Source organism: Vigna unguiculata, chromosome 2, assembly GCF_037176805.1.
Source record: "Vigna unguiculata cultivar grain cowpea cultivar isolate G323 ecotype 2 chromosome 2, ASM3717680v1, whole genome shotgun sequence".
In the NCBI taxonomy this organism is placed as follows: Eukaryota; Viridiplantae; Streptophyta; class Magnoliopsida; order Fabales; family Fabaceae; genus Vigna; species Vigna unguiculata.
In genome coordinates, this window is record NC_140793.1 from 7,741,260 (window position 1) to 7,759,610 (window position 18,351).

The window sequence follows — 18,351 nt, forward strand, 5'->3', positions numbered from 1 at the left end:
TGTCATATTATCCAATTGAAATATCACACATGAAATCCACAAAACCAGCTAACATCACAGATAAACCACTCTAAACATCAATTACATATTTTTATCATTCCATACATGTTCTACCACAACATCACATATTAAAAGCACATAAGCAACAATTTCACATATACAACAAAAACTAAAATCAGTACCAACCTAACCAAGTAGAAATTCTAACTCAAGATTTCACAACTATCCACTTAAATCAACAATAATCATAAAATAAGCACATCATCAAAGTAAAAATTTAGCTTCCCTTAACACAACGACTCAAACAACTCTAATACAATCAAATCCCCTTTAACTCCACAAGATGCTCTATCTACACATAAAAACATCACAAAAGACATACCGTTATGATCATTGATCAACAGAGACTCATATAGAAGATTAAAAAGATGCATGCAAGTGGAAGAAAACTCACATGCAAAAACAAAATACATAAATAGACTAAGAAATGGACTGAAACTTAACTTACGTGAACAAAGTAACTGATTGATCCAATTTGAAAAGTTCAGTGAGATAACCAATTCTACTGTCTCGGTTCTTCAATTAAACGAGCAGAGAGGAAAAACCCTTAAAAAGAAGATAGATAACTCTAGAAAAATTGTTTATAAAAAGATAATATGTTTTTTAAGATAATGAAATTCGATTATAACAAATTTATTTATGTTAAAACATTTTAATATTAAAGTAATTGAGTCTCAATATTTTTAAATCAATATTAGATCTAAAATATCACCTTATAAGTCTTTATCGTAGTATTATTATTAGTATTAATATTATTAGTTGTGTTTTCTATAATGTATTACTTTAACATAAACAAATTAATATTAAAATAGTGCTATTTATTTTTGATTAATTCGTTATAAAAACAATAATATTATTATTTAGTGTTTTTTCATATCATCAAATTCATTCTTTAAATATTATATATAATTATGTAAATAAATTATTTATTTAAAAATAATAACAATTCTATTAATTTTCTTAATTCAAATTGAAAAAAAAAATAAAACAAAACGAAAGACACGGTGTAAGACTAGTGTGTGTAAAAACCAAGAAAGATAAAAAAAAGACGTAAAAAACAGTTTAAAAAGAATTCCTAAAAATGGTTATAAAAGTAGGGAAAGGAAGAGATTAAAAAAATGAAAATAAAAAAATAATTTAAGCCTTTGAATAGCGAAACAAACACACCGTCTTTTTTCCTATACGGAGGTTAACCAGACGTCATAACTTTTTGTTAGAAACGGCGTCGTCTCCTCTAACAGCGAATTTACCCAGAGCTTTCTTTGTTGTTCGGAATAGGGAAAGAAGAAACAGAGTCGAAGCATAGCTCCTGTCGTCGATGGCTTCAGTGTTTCCGGTGTGTGATCGAAGCTTCGATTCTCTCTTATCTCGTTTTACTTCTTTGTAAATTGAAAACTTCAAATGAATTGGTTCATTGGTTCGGTTATGTATGATTAATGAGTTTTTTCTTCATGTATTACATTACATTTCTTCAAGTACCACATTAAGTATGAAAATTTTGAAAATAACCGCCCCGCAATAGAAACAGTTTTTGCAGCAAAGATGGATTTCATCTCGTGTAGAATCCTTGTTAGGGTAAGAAGAAAATTTGAAATTAGCTTAGTAAAATAAAACTCTATGTTATAATTTCTCTAAATTTATAATCTTAATTTGTATGTGAATTAATTTTAGTTTATGTGAAAACTTATTTTTATATTATTTTAATTTTCTTCTTAACCTTTTTCTTTCAAGAGTTCTTGTGAAAAAGTTGACCCAAACAAATTCATAGTTATATGTGTTGTAGTTGGGTATATGCAAGTGAAGGTGGCATTGGATATGTGTATTATTGAATGCATACTTTTTTTTAATTTTTATTTGTGGTTCTTTTCTTCGTTATGCAGGTGATGCAATCTCCTAAGATATGAGCAGTGCTTCTAAAAACCGTAATTGAAGCCTTTCTTTAAGGTTTTTGATTGAATTAAGTTAAAGCAAGGTACTATGAGGACCAAGCGCTGCAACTTCTGGCTTCCTAACAAGAACAGATTTTGTGCAAACTGTCCTCTCAATGGTTCCTTGTAAGTGTCACTCTCCTTGTTTCTATGGAATTTGATTCATTTAACTCACTCACCCTTTAATTCTATGAGCTCAGATTCTGTGGAAATCATAACTCAAGGTCCGAAGGCCAGTGGATCCCATGCCCCATAGATCCATCCCAGTATTTGCTCTCTCTCTCTCTCTCTCTCTCTCATGTTTTCTTCTGTGTATCAACTTATGTTGAGGCTTCTAATTTTTGAGCTCTTTTTCAACATTTGGCAGCTCGGTGCTTGAGGAAAATCTCAAAGGGCATGTTAAGCGGTGTCCATTGCTGAAACAGGCTCAGTCCTTGTCTGTCCAACCTTTCTATCAAAAGGGTATCAATACTGGTTCTGATGGAGAGGAGGAGGCATCTGGGGTTGATGGTTCAAGGTTGCCAATAAAGACAATTTCTTCCGAAATGAAGAGGAATGCTCTTCATGAAATGAGTGTGCCTGAATTTTGCAAGTTGATTGAAAAGATTGAATTTCTTCATGAGTCGTTGTGTAAAGATATTCAGGACTCAGTTCAAATGCCAGAGGTCTGCAGCCTATGGATTAAAAGAGGAGTCGAAGAGAGGTAGCTATTAGTGAATCCCCTGAATTTATTTGATGTCAAAATCTGATTACCTTATGAGTTGTAAAATAATTTTCTCGGGGACTCCTATTTGTTACTTTTCCCCGAGGTTAGTTTCTTCATCACGAAAGCTCCTCATCTGTACTTCCTTTATTATAAAGCTTACTTCTATCCATCAGTCCTGCTGATGAAACTGAATATTTGAGGTTACAAAGTCAAATCACAAGTGGGGGGACGTTGATTTCAACCCAAACTAGAAGGGAGAAAATTGAATAATTTGAGTTGTTGCAGGAAATTGCCATTTCAAGAGAAACATATAATGCAGCAGGCATCTATTGTGGGAAATTTGGAAAACTTTGGGTTACTGAAGAATTCTCATGGAAGGAAACCTTCTGAGTGTGTGGAACCAGTTGAGAAGAAGGACGAGGATGTCCCTGCAGTGATTGAGTTTGGTGCTGGTAGAGGGTATTTGACACAAATGCTCGCAGATTGTTATGGAATCCAACGAGTCTTTCTAGTTGAGCGAAAGGCATACAAGTTGAAGGTAGGCTTAAGCTACTTGGAAAAGTGATAATCATTAAATGCCTCCTATTTCCAACAAGTTCTAAAGCATGGCAATTTTTGGAGATGTTTGCATTTATAGTGATCTTTGACTTGTTTATTTACATCACGCCAATGCCATTGTCAGGCTGATCGATCACTGCGGCAGAATGAGAGTTTGATGTTAGAGCGCTTGAGAATAGACAGTAAGAGTCTCAAAACTCTGGTTATAGAAGATATTTTCTGAAGTTGTACCTATAGTGGTTTAGTTTGCCTGCTTAGATATCTTTACTGAAGAAATCATATTGCATATTTCAACTAAATATGAAAAATTTGTGAATTACAGGATTTGGATTTTTAAATTTAATCTTAATTAAGTATAAACAAATGTTTCAAAATGAACTCTATTACTCTGTTTCTCCCCTGCACCACACGATTCTTATGCATTCATGTTTAAAAACTCTTGATAAAAAACAATGCAGAAGATGCTATTATTTAAGGAAATGAAGTAAGCATATTCGTTTTCATAGCCTAAGCATGTAAAGTCTTGCTGTCCTCTGTATTGGGGTACTTTAAGAATGGTCTGGCATAACAAGAAGTGCCGTTTTTTCTTTGTTCCCCTTTTCTTGTAAGTCACTAGGAACCCCTTTTCATATACAAATACCCAAGAGCTGCTCCATTTAAAAAGTTTTCTCATTTTGCTCCTACTAATATAATTTTAGGCCAAGGGCATATCAGACCATGTTATGAGCATATGATAATTTAGCTCCTTTCATATTTTTCTGGCAAAATAACTTTGCAGCCAGCATTTCTTCTGAAGACTTTTGTGCATTCTCAGTGGTAATATGTTAATCTATGCTCTTCATAATTTTATTTCACCTCATGCTTTTCATCAGATCAGTAAACAATATACAATTGTCGTGTACTATACTGAATTTCCATGCACTTTATATTTTATTATCACCATGGCATGTGCATATTGTTGAGTTATTTAGATTTTGTTCTGTTAACTCTCTTATTAGGTTTTGTCATTTTTAAGTTGTAATCATTTTAAAGGTTTTCTAATCTCCTGATAGAAATTTCTGTATTCATATATCTTCTTCGGCTTATTCATAATTCTATATTGCAGCTATTTTTTATCTATAATTTTGTACCCAAGAAAATTATAACACCCAACTTTTACAGTTGAAGATCTAGATTTGAATGCCGTTGAGTCCTTGCAAGGAGTTCCATTTCTGGCCATTGGTAAACATCTATGTGGAGCTGCAACAGGTGACTTTTTGGCAATTTAGTTAGATAAGTGTTGCCCCGGCCCTAAAATTTTAGGTGATTGTTTAATTGAAGAAAACATAAACGGTTATGCAACTTTTTTTCAGATTTAACTTTGAGATGCTGCTTTCCTGAGTATAGAAAAGATAGTAGTGAACAGCACCCTGCTAACAGTAAGTTTGGAGGTTTAGCTATAGCAACATGTTGTCACCACCTTTGCCAATGGAAACACTATACAAGTAATCACTTTATTCTGGCTTGCTATTGAATACTGTAGTTTGTATATTTAAACCTCTTTGTGGATGTGATTATAAGTTTTGGTTACTTGCTGAATGAAATTGTAACCTTGCAGATAAAAGGTTTTTTCTGGATCTGGGGTTGACAAAAGAAGAATTCCATGCCATTACATGGTTTACCAGCTGGGCAGTAGATGCTAATCATGATTCCGATCTTCCTGATACAACCAATTGTATATCACATTTGCAATTCATGTAATCCTTCCAAATCCAATTCTTTAGTCATTAAATTGAGCATTAATTTCTTGTTACCAATAAAATTTTCTTAAAACAGTTATAGAAGCTGGTATATCAAAAGTTGTGTTTTGGCTGCAGAAAGGAGCAAGGTGATGGATATGCAGACGGAGTTGAAAAAATTCTTTCAGACATGCAAGCAGATAGACGAGCAGCATTGGGATTTAAGTGCAAGTGGATTATTGACATGGGCAGGTTGATGTGGTTAAGAGAGCATGGATTAGATGCAAAGCTTGTCAAATTTGTTCCATCTAGCATTTCTCCTGAAAATCATTTGCTATTAGCTAGATCTTCAAATTGATTTTGAAATGTTTATTTCATTCTCTTGTTTTGCATTTATCGCTGGCGTCAATATTTTTGTTAGCTTGATACCTTCATGTTCTTTTTGATATACTTAAGTAAAACGAGCAGAACATGACAACTTACTGTCTTAGGGATTCTGATTGAATTATTTAATGGCAATTGCTTGGTGCAATTATTAGTTACAGTGAAATGACAAAAAACACTTTCCGAAAAACACTGTTTAGCATGTGTGAACATGTTTTCAGATTACGTATTTTAGATAGACAACTTAAAAAAAGTATAATCTGGTTTGAAGTATCAGACTGCATAATTTGAAGTTAACCTACTTGTTTGGATAAGAGGATGGATTTGGGAGAGTGGAAATGAGTTGATTTGAGGAAGAAAAAAAATAGAGATGAAAGTGAGGTTTTTGGAATAAATTAGAGGAAAACTTATAAAAGTTATTGAATGATTTAATTGATAAAAATAAAAAAAATGTTTTAATGAATAAAATTAGGCTTAATTATGTTTTAAATCTTCATAAATTTAAGAATTTTTAATTGAATTTTTAATAAATTTTTATGATTTATTAGGTATTTACTAAATTCAAAATTTTCAATTAAATCCTCTTGTTAAAATTTTCTATTAATCGGTAATGTAACGGTTAAGTATGTGTTTGGATTACTATTTTAACACTTAAAAGTCAGTTGAAAAATTTTGAAAGTCATACTTACTTTTTGATAATTTTCTTTTTTCTTTTTTGTTTCATTTAGTATTAAAGAGATCCAAATTGTGGTTGCATTTAAAGCAACACTTTCGATACTTTTGTATTGGATGTAGTTTAAGTGTCATTCAACCAAATTTATCTTGTTAAGGTAATCCAAACACACAGGGTGGATGGATTGGAGGGGATAAATAGAAGAATTTATTTTTCTTTAGATTAATGGAGAGATGGTATGATTTGAGTATATTTAAGATGAAGGTTTGTTAAAGTTTATGTATAATATGATGGATATGATAGATTTTTTTTTAATAAATAAAAGTATCTTATTAATATTTTACCCTTCAAAATAAATATGGTATAATTATAAATTATATAGGGGGAAATTATTTGAAAATTAAATTAAATTATAATAATTTAACCACACGTATGAAAGTTATCACAACTTTTCGATATTTTTTACCCAACCTTATGGAACATGATATTTTGACAAAAGAAAAATTGACAAACTTTTGACAAAGTATATGTCTCCTATGTGGTTTTACCCTCTTTTTAGCTTTAGGGTTTTTTAAGATTTCGTAACCCTAGTTCTGGGATTGTGTTTTGTTTTTCAGTGTAATAGTGTTTGAGTCAAGCGTTGTTGTTGATTTAGAGTTCTTGAAACCTCGATATTCCTTTTGCATTCTTGTTTTTCCAAATTCCTTTCTCATTCTTGCAAAAACCTTTTGTATTGAGACTGTGCTAGATTTTGTTTCTTTTGATGCAAGACATTAGTTGCAAGAAGGTTCTTAACAACAAGTCAACCATATAAACCTGAAGGTTTGTAACATCATGATCTAACTTTCTTTGTGATAGAATGCCATTTAAAGAGAATCATTTCTCATCTTACTATTATTGTTTGAATAGGGATTTGAGATTGGTAATGGACTTACTAATCCTGCAATTCATTACAAATCCTACCTATATTACTAACACTGCTAGTGCTTTCACTTGTTTGGAGCCTTCTGCTTTGCCTGTTAACTTCATAATATTTGTTTTTATCCTTTCAGGTACTAATTAAGGCCTTGTTGAATCTCAAGCTTAAAAGGAAATTTTGGTTGTTGAAATTTGATATGTTTTGTTACTTAATTAGTCTTGCAAAAGGGAACATAACACAAATGAGAAAACAATGCAGTGAAGTGTGAGAGATCAATAGGTAGTTTGTGGAATGTTGTACTATATGGATATGGATGTCAAAATGGGTTGACCCGACCCATTTAAGCTTGACCCATTTTTGACCCGCAGAAATCGGGGGTGGGTCAGCCCGCCATTGGAAAATGGGTTGGAAATTTGAACCTGTGTCGCCAAAAGACGGGTTAGCGGTTGGCGGGCTGACCCGCCCCCTTCACCCCTTCTCCTTCACAGATGCGTTTGTGTTCTTGAGAAGAAAAAAAAATCAGCGTTTTGTGAATATGAACCTAGAAGAAAAAAAAGAGATGAACACAATCAATGAAATCATTCATTGGAGATGAGATAGGCTACAACCAACAAACAGAAACCCAATTCACAATCATCATCAATAAAATAAAAAACCACGATTCTCGCATAATCAAAATCTTCAATTCGTAATTACAAAAATCATGAGAAAATCATAAACCCTAACTGCAAAGCCCAAAATCAGAAACTCCAATTGTAAGCAATTCCCAAATCAGAAACCTTAATTCCAAATTTGCATTCACAAAAAACCTTAACTCTCTCCCAACATTTCGGCAACCATCAATCCATCGTGGTCTTCACCTCAAATACCTACAACAAAAAAAATCCATTTAAAGAGGAGGAAGAACATTGAACAATAACGGAGAAGAAGGACCGAAGTAACGTCGGTGCATGTGGTGCTATCGTGGCCTCAAGCATAGAAGAAGATGGAGGTGGGTGTGGAAGGTTTTGTCTCCGATGGCAAGGAGGTTACAGTGGTGAGTGCAGGTGGTGTTGTCACGACCTCACACATAGAAGAAGATGGTGGTGGGTAAGTTTGTGTTGTGCTTGAATTGAGAAAAGAAATGAAGGAAACGAAAATAAAGAGTTGAAACAGGTTGGTGAAGGGAAATATAAAAACCATAATGGGTCACGGGTTTAGAGGGTTGGCCCGCCTTTTGACCCTGCAGGCTAGCAGGTCAGGCGGGCCGAGTTCTACTAGATTGACACATTCAAACACATAAGTACAAAGAACCATGGGGCGAGAAATACAATTACACAACGGAGAGAGAAAATAATTTGAGTGATGAACTCATAGGACAATACCTCCAAAAAACCATGAACATCTTCTAAATATCCTTGAATGAGTTTAACCACTTTATGTTTCAACAATATGTTAAAATTTATTTGTTGCCACCTCAGGTCTTGATATCTATAAAAGTATTTATAAGCAATACATGAAACAATGATGAATGGGTATAATGAAAGAAACTTGGATGGTTCAACCACAAAAGAAAACACATCGAAACAGAAAGAGCAAAAACAAAGGTTAAAAAAAGGGTTGTGAAAACTCTAAACCCATAAACTACGCAAGAAGAACACAAACTTACTCGTTCATGGAAGAGTGAGGACAAACGCAATGCGCGAGAGTAGTGGAGCAGGAAGGAGGAAGGAAAGACAGAGAAAGGAGGAAGAACACGAAGAGAGCATATGGAGGAAAGTGAGAGAGACATATAAAGGAGAAGGAGTGCCAAATGAAAATAGAGTGAAAACCATGATTTCTCTATTCCCTGCCACATTGGAAATTAAAAGATAAAAAAAAAAAAAACAAAACATTGTGACACATAGGAGACACGTATACTTTGTCAAAAGTCTGTCAAATTTTCTTTGTCAAAAAATCATTTCCTTGATCTTATACAACCACTCCACTAAAATTCATATTACATATAATAAAATACTTCAATTTAATACTAATAAAATACAAAGGTTATAAAAGCTTAATATGAAATTTTACTTTTTCCTTTTATTTAAGTCAATTTTAACTAAATCATAATCAATTATTAAACATAAATTAAATTAAATTCCTACAATTTACTAAAAATATGAAAACTGTAAAAAATTAAAATACATATGAAACAAACCAAAGAAAATAATTTTTGAAACAATGGAATCGATTTTGCAATGAAAAAAAATACTAGTGGAATCAATTATAGAATCCACACAACCACAAAAAATCAATTCCAAACTCGGCGAAATTGATTGTGTTGGCTTTTGAATAAGACCAACCCATCTAGAATGTGAAAATTGCTTTCTTCACACAACATAATCGATTCCAACACCTATGGAATCGATTCCACTATCTCTCGAAACACAAATAACTCTCTTATTTTAAATTAAAGTAAGGGCAATTTTGACTTTTCCCACTTTATGAACAATAATAACTCACAAATCTCACCATGGTGCGCTGATCGTTCTCACGGACATCATCACTCACAAATTCATTCACAACCACTTAAACAAACACCCAATTCAAGTGCAAGTCCATCGACAAACACATGCGTGAACAAGGCAACATCCTAAAACTAAGGATGGAAATGGGGTGGGGTGGGAACGAATTTCGCTATCTCATATCCATCTCCCTAGAAAAAATTCATCCCCGTCCCCATACCCAAATCGAACGGGTATCAAACTTTTATCCTATCCACATCCTCACCGGGTAACGGGTATAATCTCATATCCATACTTGTACCCGTTTTCTTACTACTTCGATATTAATTTCAATTATTTTTTATTAAATAATAAAAAATTATGGTAAAGGAAATATAATATCATCAAATATTCAATACTAGGAAGATGGTTGTTTCTCGATATCAAATACTTTGAAATAAGTTATAATTGTTTACCTTTTAGATTCAAATACCAAATAAAATTTCATGAGAACCAAAACATTTATTAAATTTGTAAACATTAATAAAACCTAGTTGATAAAATTGAAAAATATTTTTTAAAAAATATAAAAGGAAAAAAATATTCAAATTAAAATATATTTTAAATGTTTGTTTACTTCAAATTTTTAAATTATAATGAATCTATTTTTTATACACTAATAAAAGTTATAATATATCACTTGATCAAAATGACGCAAAGAACAAATAATAAACATAATAATAAAAAATTGACATAGATTTTGTATATAAAAAAATATTCATGGCAATTACATTAAATTTTTATATTGTAGTAAATAAAAGTTATGTATACAATTATAGTGAAAAAATTACAGTATGATTGATAATGAGTTAGAAAATAAAAAATAATTATATAAAATATATCGAAATAATATTCTACATGATGAAAATAAACAACAAATAAAAATATTAATAAATTAACAAATGTGTGTCTTAGAAATAATTTGAGAGACTATTGAAAGAAATCGCACAAAGAAAAATAAATGTATAATTAAGGGTATGATAAGATGAAAAATAACTTAGAGATTTAAGAAAACTTTTCAAATATCAACATATATACTCAATGATTGAGAAATAACGAAAGTCGTTATAGCAAAACAAAAGAGTTCTCCAAATGAAACAAAAATGAATAATAATAAGTAAATATTTTTTTATATTACCTAGTAAATGAAAGGTTTATGTTATTAAACACTTAAATCGAGAGTATTAAACATTCTTATGTGAAAGAAAAATATACAATAAAGAAAAATATTAAAAATTAATATAAATATTCAAATGTGAGACATAATTTTTTTTAATTCACACACATCATTTTAACATAATTACATAAATGTTATGGTAAGATGAAAAATATATTAGAGATATGAATGCATTTCATGGCAAACCAAATAATTAGAAGAGATAAAAAAATAGAAAATGTATATTTTAATTAATTGTGAATATTTTAATAATTTAAACAGGGATGAATATTATGGCAGGATATGTACATCCTCATACCCATACCCATACCCATACCCATACCCAGTCAATGCGAGAATTTTCCGTCAAAACGGATACGAGTTCAAACAAAACCCATGGAGACGAGTTTATTTGTCATTTCTACCTAAAACAAACACATTCTAAGAGACTGATGTAGTTGTTATCTTATAATATCACTTTGAAAATTTATTTTATAATTTAAAATTTTTATAATTTAAAATTTTATAATTTTACAATTTATGATTTTATTATTTTAAAATTTTAGAGTTTTATGATTTTAGAATTTTACTGTTTTATGATTTTAGAATTTTATAATTTTATGATTCTATAATTCTATGATTATATGATTCCATAATTTTATAATTCTATAGTTCTATAATTTTGTAATTATATAATTTTATAATTCTATAACTTTATAATTTTATTAAGTACTTAATAAATTATAAAAATTTATTAAAGAATCAATTGAAAATTTTTAAATTTATTAAGGATTAAAACATAATTAAGCCATAAAATCATAAAATAATCAAATTACCTTTATAATAAAAAAGTATTATTATTTATAGTATTATTACTTCCATTACTATTTATTATTATTATTATTATAATTATTATTTAAATCATAATATTTTATGTTATTTTGTTATTATATTATATTATTTTGAATTCGTAATATACTACTCAGTTTTTTTTTAAATCGTCTAAATCTAATATGACTTCCATATTGGTAATTTTTTTCAAAAATTACCTATTTCATTGATTATTAAGTATAAATTATACTTTAATGGTAAAAGAACCTCTTTGATCACAATAGTTATCAAAACAAATAATGAGGTATAGTAAATTATATAGTTTAATGAGGTATTAAAAGAAGGTGATAAATTATGTAACGTTCCATTTAAATAATAACGTAATTAAATGAAACATTACGATGAATAATAAGAGGGCAAAGTCATGGAGGAAAAACGCTACTCCTTATAGTTATTCAGGAAAACTAAGACACACCACGATGCCAATAACAACACAGAGAAAGAGATTTAACAGTATTAAAGTAAGTGCTCCAAGAGCAAGGAAATACATGGGCTACAACCCTAAAAGGGAACTCAAAAAAGGTGGGGTCCGACCCATGATAAGCTATGCAGCGAAATCTCCATCATCCTATTGATCACGAGGAGTTCTCGCATCTGCTCCCATCAATAAATTGATGATCATCGTAAAAGGAGAAAACCACACATAGAACATACAAACAGGCAGAAAGGGTAAGCTAAAGTAGAAAAACGTTTTATCATACCATACAATTTTACAACCAAAGATACATACATCAACCAAGCATGTGAAGACTCGCAAACAAAACACTACGACTCAAGACACGATTATCTAGATATATATAATTAGTCGGATTCATCGGATGCTTGCACTTGTGGTGGCCTCTACTGCTCTGCAGAGCCAATTGCCAATGGGTTTCACCATACCACTCACAAGGTTAGCCTTCAAACATCTAAGGCAATTTTCCTGCCAAAGACTAGGGCTTCCTGCTACTCACACCACTTGAGTCAGTACGCTCTACGTGAGACTAACTGACTCTTTAGAGTGTCAGGTGTAACATCCTAGCCGGAAATTACTTATAAAATAAATAAAAATAAAATTTAACTGAATAACCTCATTTATTAGGAACAAATTCCCAAACGCGGGAAGAAATTTAAACTTAAAGTCCAACGCGCCAAATCAATTAATCATAAAGCGCGGCAAAACCGAAATGTAATATAGGTGTCTCTAAAAATTATTACATTAAATCCATAAAATGACAAAAATAAAAATCAGTAAAACTCCCAAAGGGGTCCCCTCTCCGTCTCTATGTCTCAGTCTGCCCACCTGCATCAACATCTGCTCCCATGTAACAAGTTACATGATCATCGCCATACACATACAGGTAGGGTGAACTCATTTTAAAATAAACCAAACTAACAACAATAAACAATTAAATACAACATCTAAACATTTTAAACCCGGGTTAGTGTACTTCTCTCTTTATCCCTGACTTCTCCATTTCCAACACTTGCATTAGACGTCTATCCTTTCTACCCTTTAAGAGAGATCAATGATCAATCTTTGCTGCACGAGTGTCTACTCGCCCCTCCGACTACATGCCACCACCTGATAGTCCACACGTGGGAATAACTTTGCCACAACATCTCACCGTGACACCAAGTGGAGTTCCCCAAAACAAACATAAGTCTGTAGTTGTTCCCAGACTACCAAATCTCTATCAGAATCCTCTGAAGAGGGCAATCATCCGAAACCTCACTGTACGAGCCACAACCTGCACACTCCACTGGACTTCCTAAACCACTAGGCTACTACCTAGAGTGGTCACGTGTTACCCAAATACGAGATGCACTCGTAACTGGGCCCCTAGCCAAAGCATCGCATCATGATCATACCTTAAAGCGGTGTAGAAAACTTTCCTCGCGCACCATCACTGGACCAAAACCGCCTGGTGCGCATCTCACGCCGCTAGGCGGAATTTAGCTCCAGACCGTCAGGCGCCAAGCGCTAGCACAATGCCACACTGTTCCATCACCGCCTGGCGCTTCCAACTCGCGCCGCCAAGCGCCCATCGCCTTCCAGGCCTCCTGCTTCCTTGCCCTGTCTAGCGGAACCCACTCTACCGCCAAGCGCCCTGCGCGCCCAATGACCATTGTAACTGTTCGAGACTCTACCGCCTGGCGGCTCGCTCTACACCGCCTGGCGGCTCGCTCTACACCGCCAGGCGTCATACCAGTAGCGCAAGACTACTGATTTTGGAACTTTCAACAGATATCAAAGATCTGATGGCTTTTTCTTGTCTCCATTGAAGCTTGCATGAAGAATGGAGGCTCCATGGATGGTGTTGGATGCGAAAGCATGAAGGAAAGAAGCTTAAGGTGTTTGGTTTGGTGTAGGTGAAAAGATTCTTAAGAGAGGTGAGGCCAACTCCTAATGAAGAAGACTAGAGTAAACTAGAGAAGAGTTTACTCTAAGGTGAGCTCAAAAGAGATTTGTGCACAAATTTGGGCAGCAATTCATTACTCAATTTCAAGCTGAAAAATACATCTCCTAAGCCTTCTATTTATAGGCTAAAATGAGACCAATGGGTCTCCAAAAAGTGGAGGGAAAAAGGAGTCTAGAAAGTTGAATTTTGGAGCTAAAAAGGAGCATGTGGGAGGTGTGACTTGCCACCTAAGCAAGTCACACTTGTCTTGCCATAGGAAGCTAACTCTCATCCTTGGAGAGCAAGTTTGAGATGCTTCTAGGCTTTTCTAGAGTAGACACACTACTCTTGGCCCATTTGGCCCAATTCCCCTTTTTGGTCCAAAATTACTTCTAAAGCCCAATTTCCTCTAAGGCCCAATACATGGCCCAAAGAAAACCCTATTCTACTGGGTCCAAAATACAAAGCCCAAAATAAATTCCTAATCTAGTATTTACAAGCAAAATGTCCTAGGCTAGGTCTTTACATCTTCCTTGGCCCATGTGAAGTTCATCTTGGGTCTTGCATACGTATTTAAGGCCTATTCCTCTTGTATTCTCCTAGCCATGGCTCTTGTTGTAGGTCCCTTGGCTCGAGGCATCTCATCATCCCCTCCCTCTTGAGAAGGATTTGTCCTCAAATCTGTAGTCTCTGCCTCATCATCTGTACCACCTGCAAAAGGTATTAAGTCAGCAACATTAAAGGTGGCATGCACATCATAGCCTTCAGGCAACTCTAGCCTATACGCATTATCATTTACTCTTTTCAGCACTTTAAAGGGACCATCACCTCGAGGACTAAGTTTAGACTTCCTTTGTTTAGGAAATCTATCTTTTCTAAGGTGTAGCCACACCCAATCCCCTTCTTCAAAAATCATTTCCCTCTTCCCCTTATTGTTGTACTTAGCATACATCTCTATTTGTTGCTGAATTTGGCTTTTAATCTTTTCATGCATTTTTTTTAACAAAATCAGATTTTGCCACCCCTTCTTTATGAATAAAATCAAAAGATGTAGGAAGTGGTAACAAGTCCATGGGAGTGAGAGGATTAAAGCCATAAACAGCTTCAAATGGAGAGATTTTAGTAGTCCTATGAACTACTCTATTGTAGGCAAACTCAATATGGGGAAGGCATTCATCCCAAGATTTGTGGTTCCCTTTCAAAATTGCTCTTAACATAGTAGACAAAGACCTATTAACAACTTCAGTTTGCCCATCAGTTTGTGGGTGACATGAAGTAGAGAAATTAAGCTTAGTTCCTAACCTTGACCAAAGTGTTTTCCAAAAGTGGCTAAGGAACTTGGTGTCTTTATCAGAAACTATGGTGCGGGGTATACCATGAAGCTTGACCACATCTCTAAAGAAAAGCCTAGCAATGTTGCTAGCATCATCCACTTTGTGGCAGGGTATAAATTGTGTCATTTTGCTAAAACAATCTACCACCACAAAAATGGAATCAAAACCCCTTTGTGTTCTTGGGAGTCCTAAGACAAAATCCATACTTATATCTTCCCAAGGGGCTGAAGCAATATGCAAGGGGGTGTATAATCCATGAGGCATTGTTTTAGACTTAGATTGTAAGCATGAAATACATTTATTACAATGCCTTTGGACATCCTTCCTCATATAGGGCCAAAAGAATTTCTCTTTTAAAAGATCTAGGGTTTTTTCTACCCCAAAATGACCCATTAATCTCCCTTCATGTGTTTCTTGAACAAGGAGTTTTCTTTGTGAACCTTGGGGAATACAAATTTTTCCTTCTTTAAACAAATACCCCTCATTCACATAGAAACCTCCTTGAGGTCTTTCCATACATTCAGCATAAGTAGAGGAAAACTCAGAATCTTGATTATACATTTCTGGAATGTGATCAAATCCAAGAATTTGGGCTCCCAATTTTGAAAACAAGGTGTGCCTTCTAGACAAGGCATCAACCACCACATTACTTTTGCCCTTCTTGTACTTTATCACATAAGGAAATTGTTCCAAGAATTCCATCCACTTAGCATGTCTTTTATTCAGCTTATGTTGGCCCTTCAAATATTTTAGCGACTCATGGTCACTATGAATGACAAACTCTTTGGACACAAGGTAGTGTTCCCAAGTTTGAAGGGCCCTAACTAAGGCATACAATTCCTTATCATAGGTGGGATAGTTGAGGGAGGCACCATGAAATTTTTCACTGAAATAAGCAATTGGGTGCCCTCCTTGCAACAACACAGCACCTATTCCTACACCGGATGCATCACACTCTAGCTCAAAGGTTTTTGAAAAGTTTGGTAAAGCTAGAATGGGTGCATTGGTGAGATTTTCCTTGAGTTGTTGAAAAGCAGACTCTTGTTTTTCACCCCAATTAAAAGATACATCTTTCTTGACAAGTTCATTGAGGGGTGAAGCCAAAGTAGAGATATTAAGAACAAACCTCCTATAAAAGCTTGCCAAACCATGGAAGCTCCTAACCTCTCCAATATTTTTAGGAGTAGGCCATTCTTGGATGGCCTTTATTTTTTGTAGGGTCAACATGGACCCCATTTTTGTTCACAACAAAACCTAAGAAAACTACACTATCTACACAGAAAGTACATTTCTCTTTATTAGCAAACAAACTATTTACCCTAAGGATGGTAAGGACAGACCTCAGATGGTCTATGTACTCATGCAAGCTCTTGCTATAAATCAAGATATCATCAAAATAGACAACCACAAACTTTCTTATGCACTCTCTAAGGACATGGTTCATTAGCCTCATGAATGTGCTAGGTGCATTAGTAAGCCCAAAGGGCATCACCAACCACTCATATAGTCCTAATTTGGTCTTAAAAGCGGTTTTCCACTTATCACCTTCTTTGATTCTTATTTGGTGATAACCACTCTTTAGATCAATTTTAGAAAACATGAGGGACCCATGCAACTCATCAAGCATGTCATCAAGCCTAGGGATTGGATGCCTATATTTAATGGTGATGTTATTTATGGCTCTACAATCACAGCACATTCTCCATTTCCCATCCTTTTTAGGTACTAACAAAACAGGCACAGCACAAGGGCTAAGGCTCTTTTGAACCCAACCCTTCTCCAACAACTCTTGGACTTGAGACTCTATCTCCTTTGTTTCTTGAGGATTTGTCCTATAGGCTGGTCTATTTGGTAGACTAGCCCCAGGCACTAAATCTATTTGATGTTCAATTCCTCTAAAGGGAGGAAGCCCAATAGGCCCTTCCTTAGGGAATATATCCTCAAACTCTTTCAAAAGATTTTCAATTTTAGGAGGTAGATTCTTAAGTTCAAGAGCTGTGGCAGTACATGTGAGTGTTCCTTTACACAACAAGAGGCATGAAGGTTGTTCATCATTGAGAACTTGGTTCAAAGATTTTATAGTCAAAATGTTCTCATGTTGAATGACCTTGGGAGAAGGAACACCAATCTCTCCCACCTCAGATTCATCTTTAGTTACTTTTTTTGGGAGAGAGGGAGGACTTTTTTTTTATCCTCTTTTCTCTCCTTTTCCAACTTCTTTCTCATTTGGATTTGATCCTCTACCACTTGGGATGGTGATAAAGGATGCAAGACAAATTTTCTATCCTTGTGAATGAAGGTGATTTCATTGGTAAGACCATTATGCATGGTTTTCTTGTCAAATTGCCAAGGTCTTCCCAATAAAACATGGCAAGCTTTCATAGGTACTACATCACATAGCACACTATCTTCATATTTCCCTATGGATAACTTGACCTTCACTTGATGTTGGACTGTCAAATCCCCACTTTCATTAAGCCAATGCAATTTGTAAGGTTTTGGATGGGGAATGATAGTCAAAGCCAACTTATCAACCAGCCTTGTACTACAACAATTGCAACATGAACCACTATCAACAATGAGAGAACAAGTGTTTTCTAAAATTTTACATCTTGTATGAAAGATGTTCTCTCTTTGTGTTGGCTCTTTTGGAATGGGTTGGTTGCTAAGAAGTCTTCTAATCATTAGAAGGTCTCCTTCACAAGGATAGGCAATTTTCTTAGCCTCATCATTAGACTCCTCACTAGAAGTCTCACTCTCACTTTCTTGCTCATCTTGGCTACTATAATGGTCAACACCCCTTAAGATCATGGTCTTTTTGGTGGGGCATTGAGATGCAACATGACCTCTACCAAGACACTTGAAACATTTGATTTCACTAGTGCGAGTGTGTGAAGATGTGCCTTCCTTTGGTTTCTCCTTTTCCTTGAAACTTTTGGAGGGTTCCTCTTTGACTTGTTTACCCTCCCTCTTGAATTCTTTCTTGGTATAAGAGTTAGAGTAGTCATTTCGAAAATTTTTCCTTAGAATTTGTTGCTCTACCTTTATGCAAAGTTGAACCAAGTCATTTAAGTCTTGGTAGGGCAACAATTCTACTCTATCTCTTATCTCAAGACTT

At 34.1% G+C, this 18,351-nt stretch overlaps 1 protein-coding gene and 1 long non-coding RNA gene across 4 annotated transcripts; one reads left to right on the plus strand and one right to left on the minus strand.

Moving 5' to 3' along the window:
• The first annotated feature begins 1,218 nt into the window (after positions 1-1,218).
• LOC114168468 (methyltransferase) lies at positions 1,219-5,502 on the plus strand. Of its 2 annotated transcripts, none has more exons than XM_085669588.1 (10): positions 1,219-1,396; positions 1,941-2,114; positions 2,189-2,254; positions 2,356-2,691; positions 2,980-3,232; positions 3,377-3,434; positions 4,414-4,500; positions 4,605-4,736; positions 4,850-4,988; positions 5,068-5,502. In XM_085669588.1, exons 2-10 carry the CDS (start codon positions 2,038-2,040, stop codon positions 5,225-5,227), a joined length of 1,308 nt encoding a protein of 435 aa, XP_085525714.1. In that variant the 5' UTR covers positions 1,219-1,396; positions 1,941-2,037; the 3' UTR covers positions 5,228-5,502. The 2 variants fall into 2 exon arrangements, with proteins under 2 accessions (XP_085525714.1, XP_027909104.1); XM_028053303.2 differs by having other exon boundaries at positions 1,220-1,396; positions 5,109-5,502.
• Positions 5,503-7,506: 2,004 nt separating this feature from the next.
• Positions 7,507-8,751, minus strand: LOC114173167 (uncharacterized). Of its 2 annotated transcripts, none has more exons than XR_003602456.2 (2): positions 8,595-8,751; positions 7,507-7,815 (listed from the first exon to the last, which is right to left on the minus strand). It is a non-coding gene; the product is annotated as an uncharacterized LOC114173167 (long non-coding RNA). The 2 variants fall into 2 exon arrangements; XR_003602457.2 differs by lacking the exon at positions 8,595-8,751 and adding an exon at positions 8,311-8,588.
• Between the last annotated feature and the right edge of the window lie 9,600 nt (positions 8,752-18,351).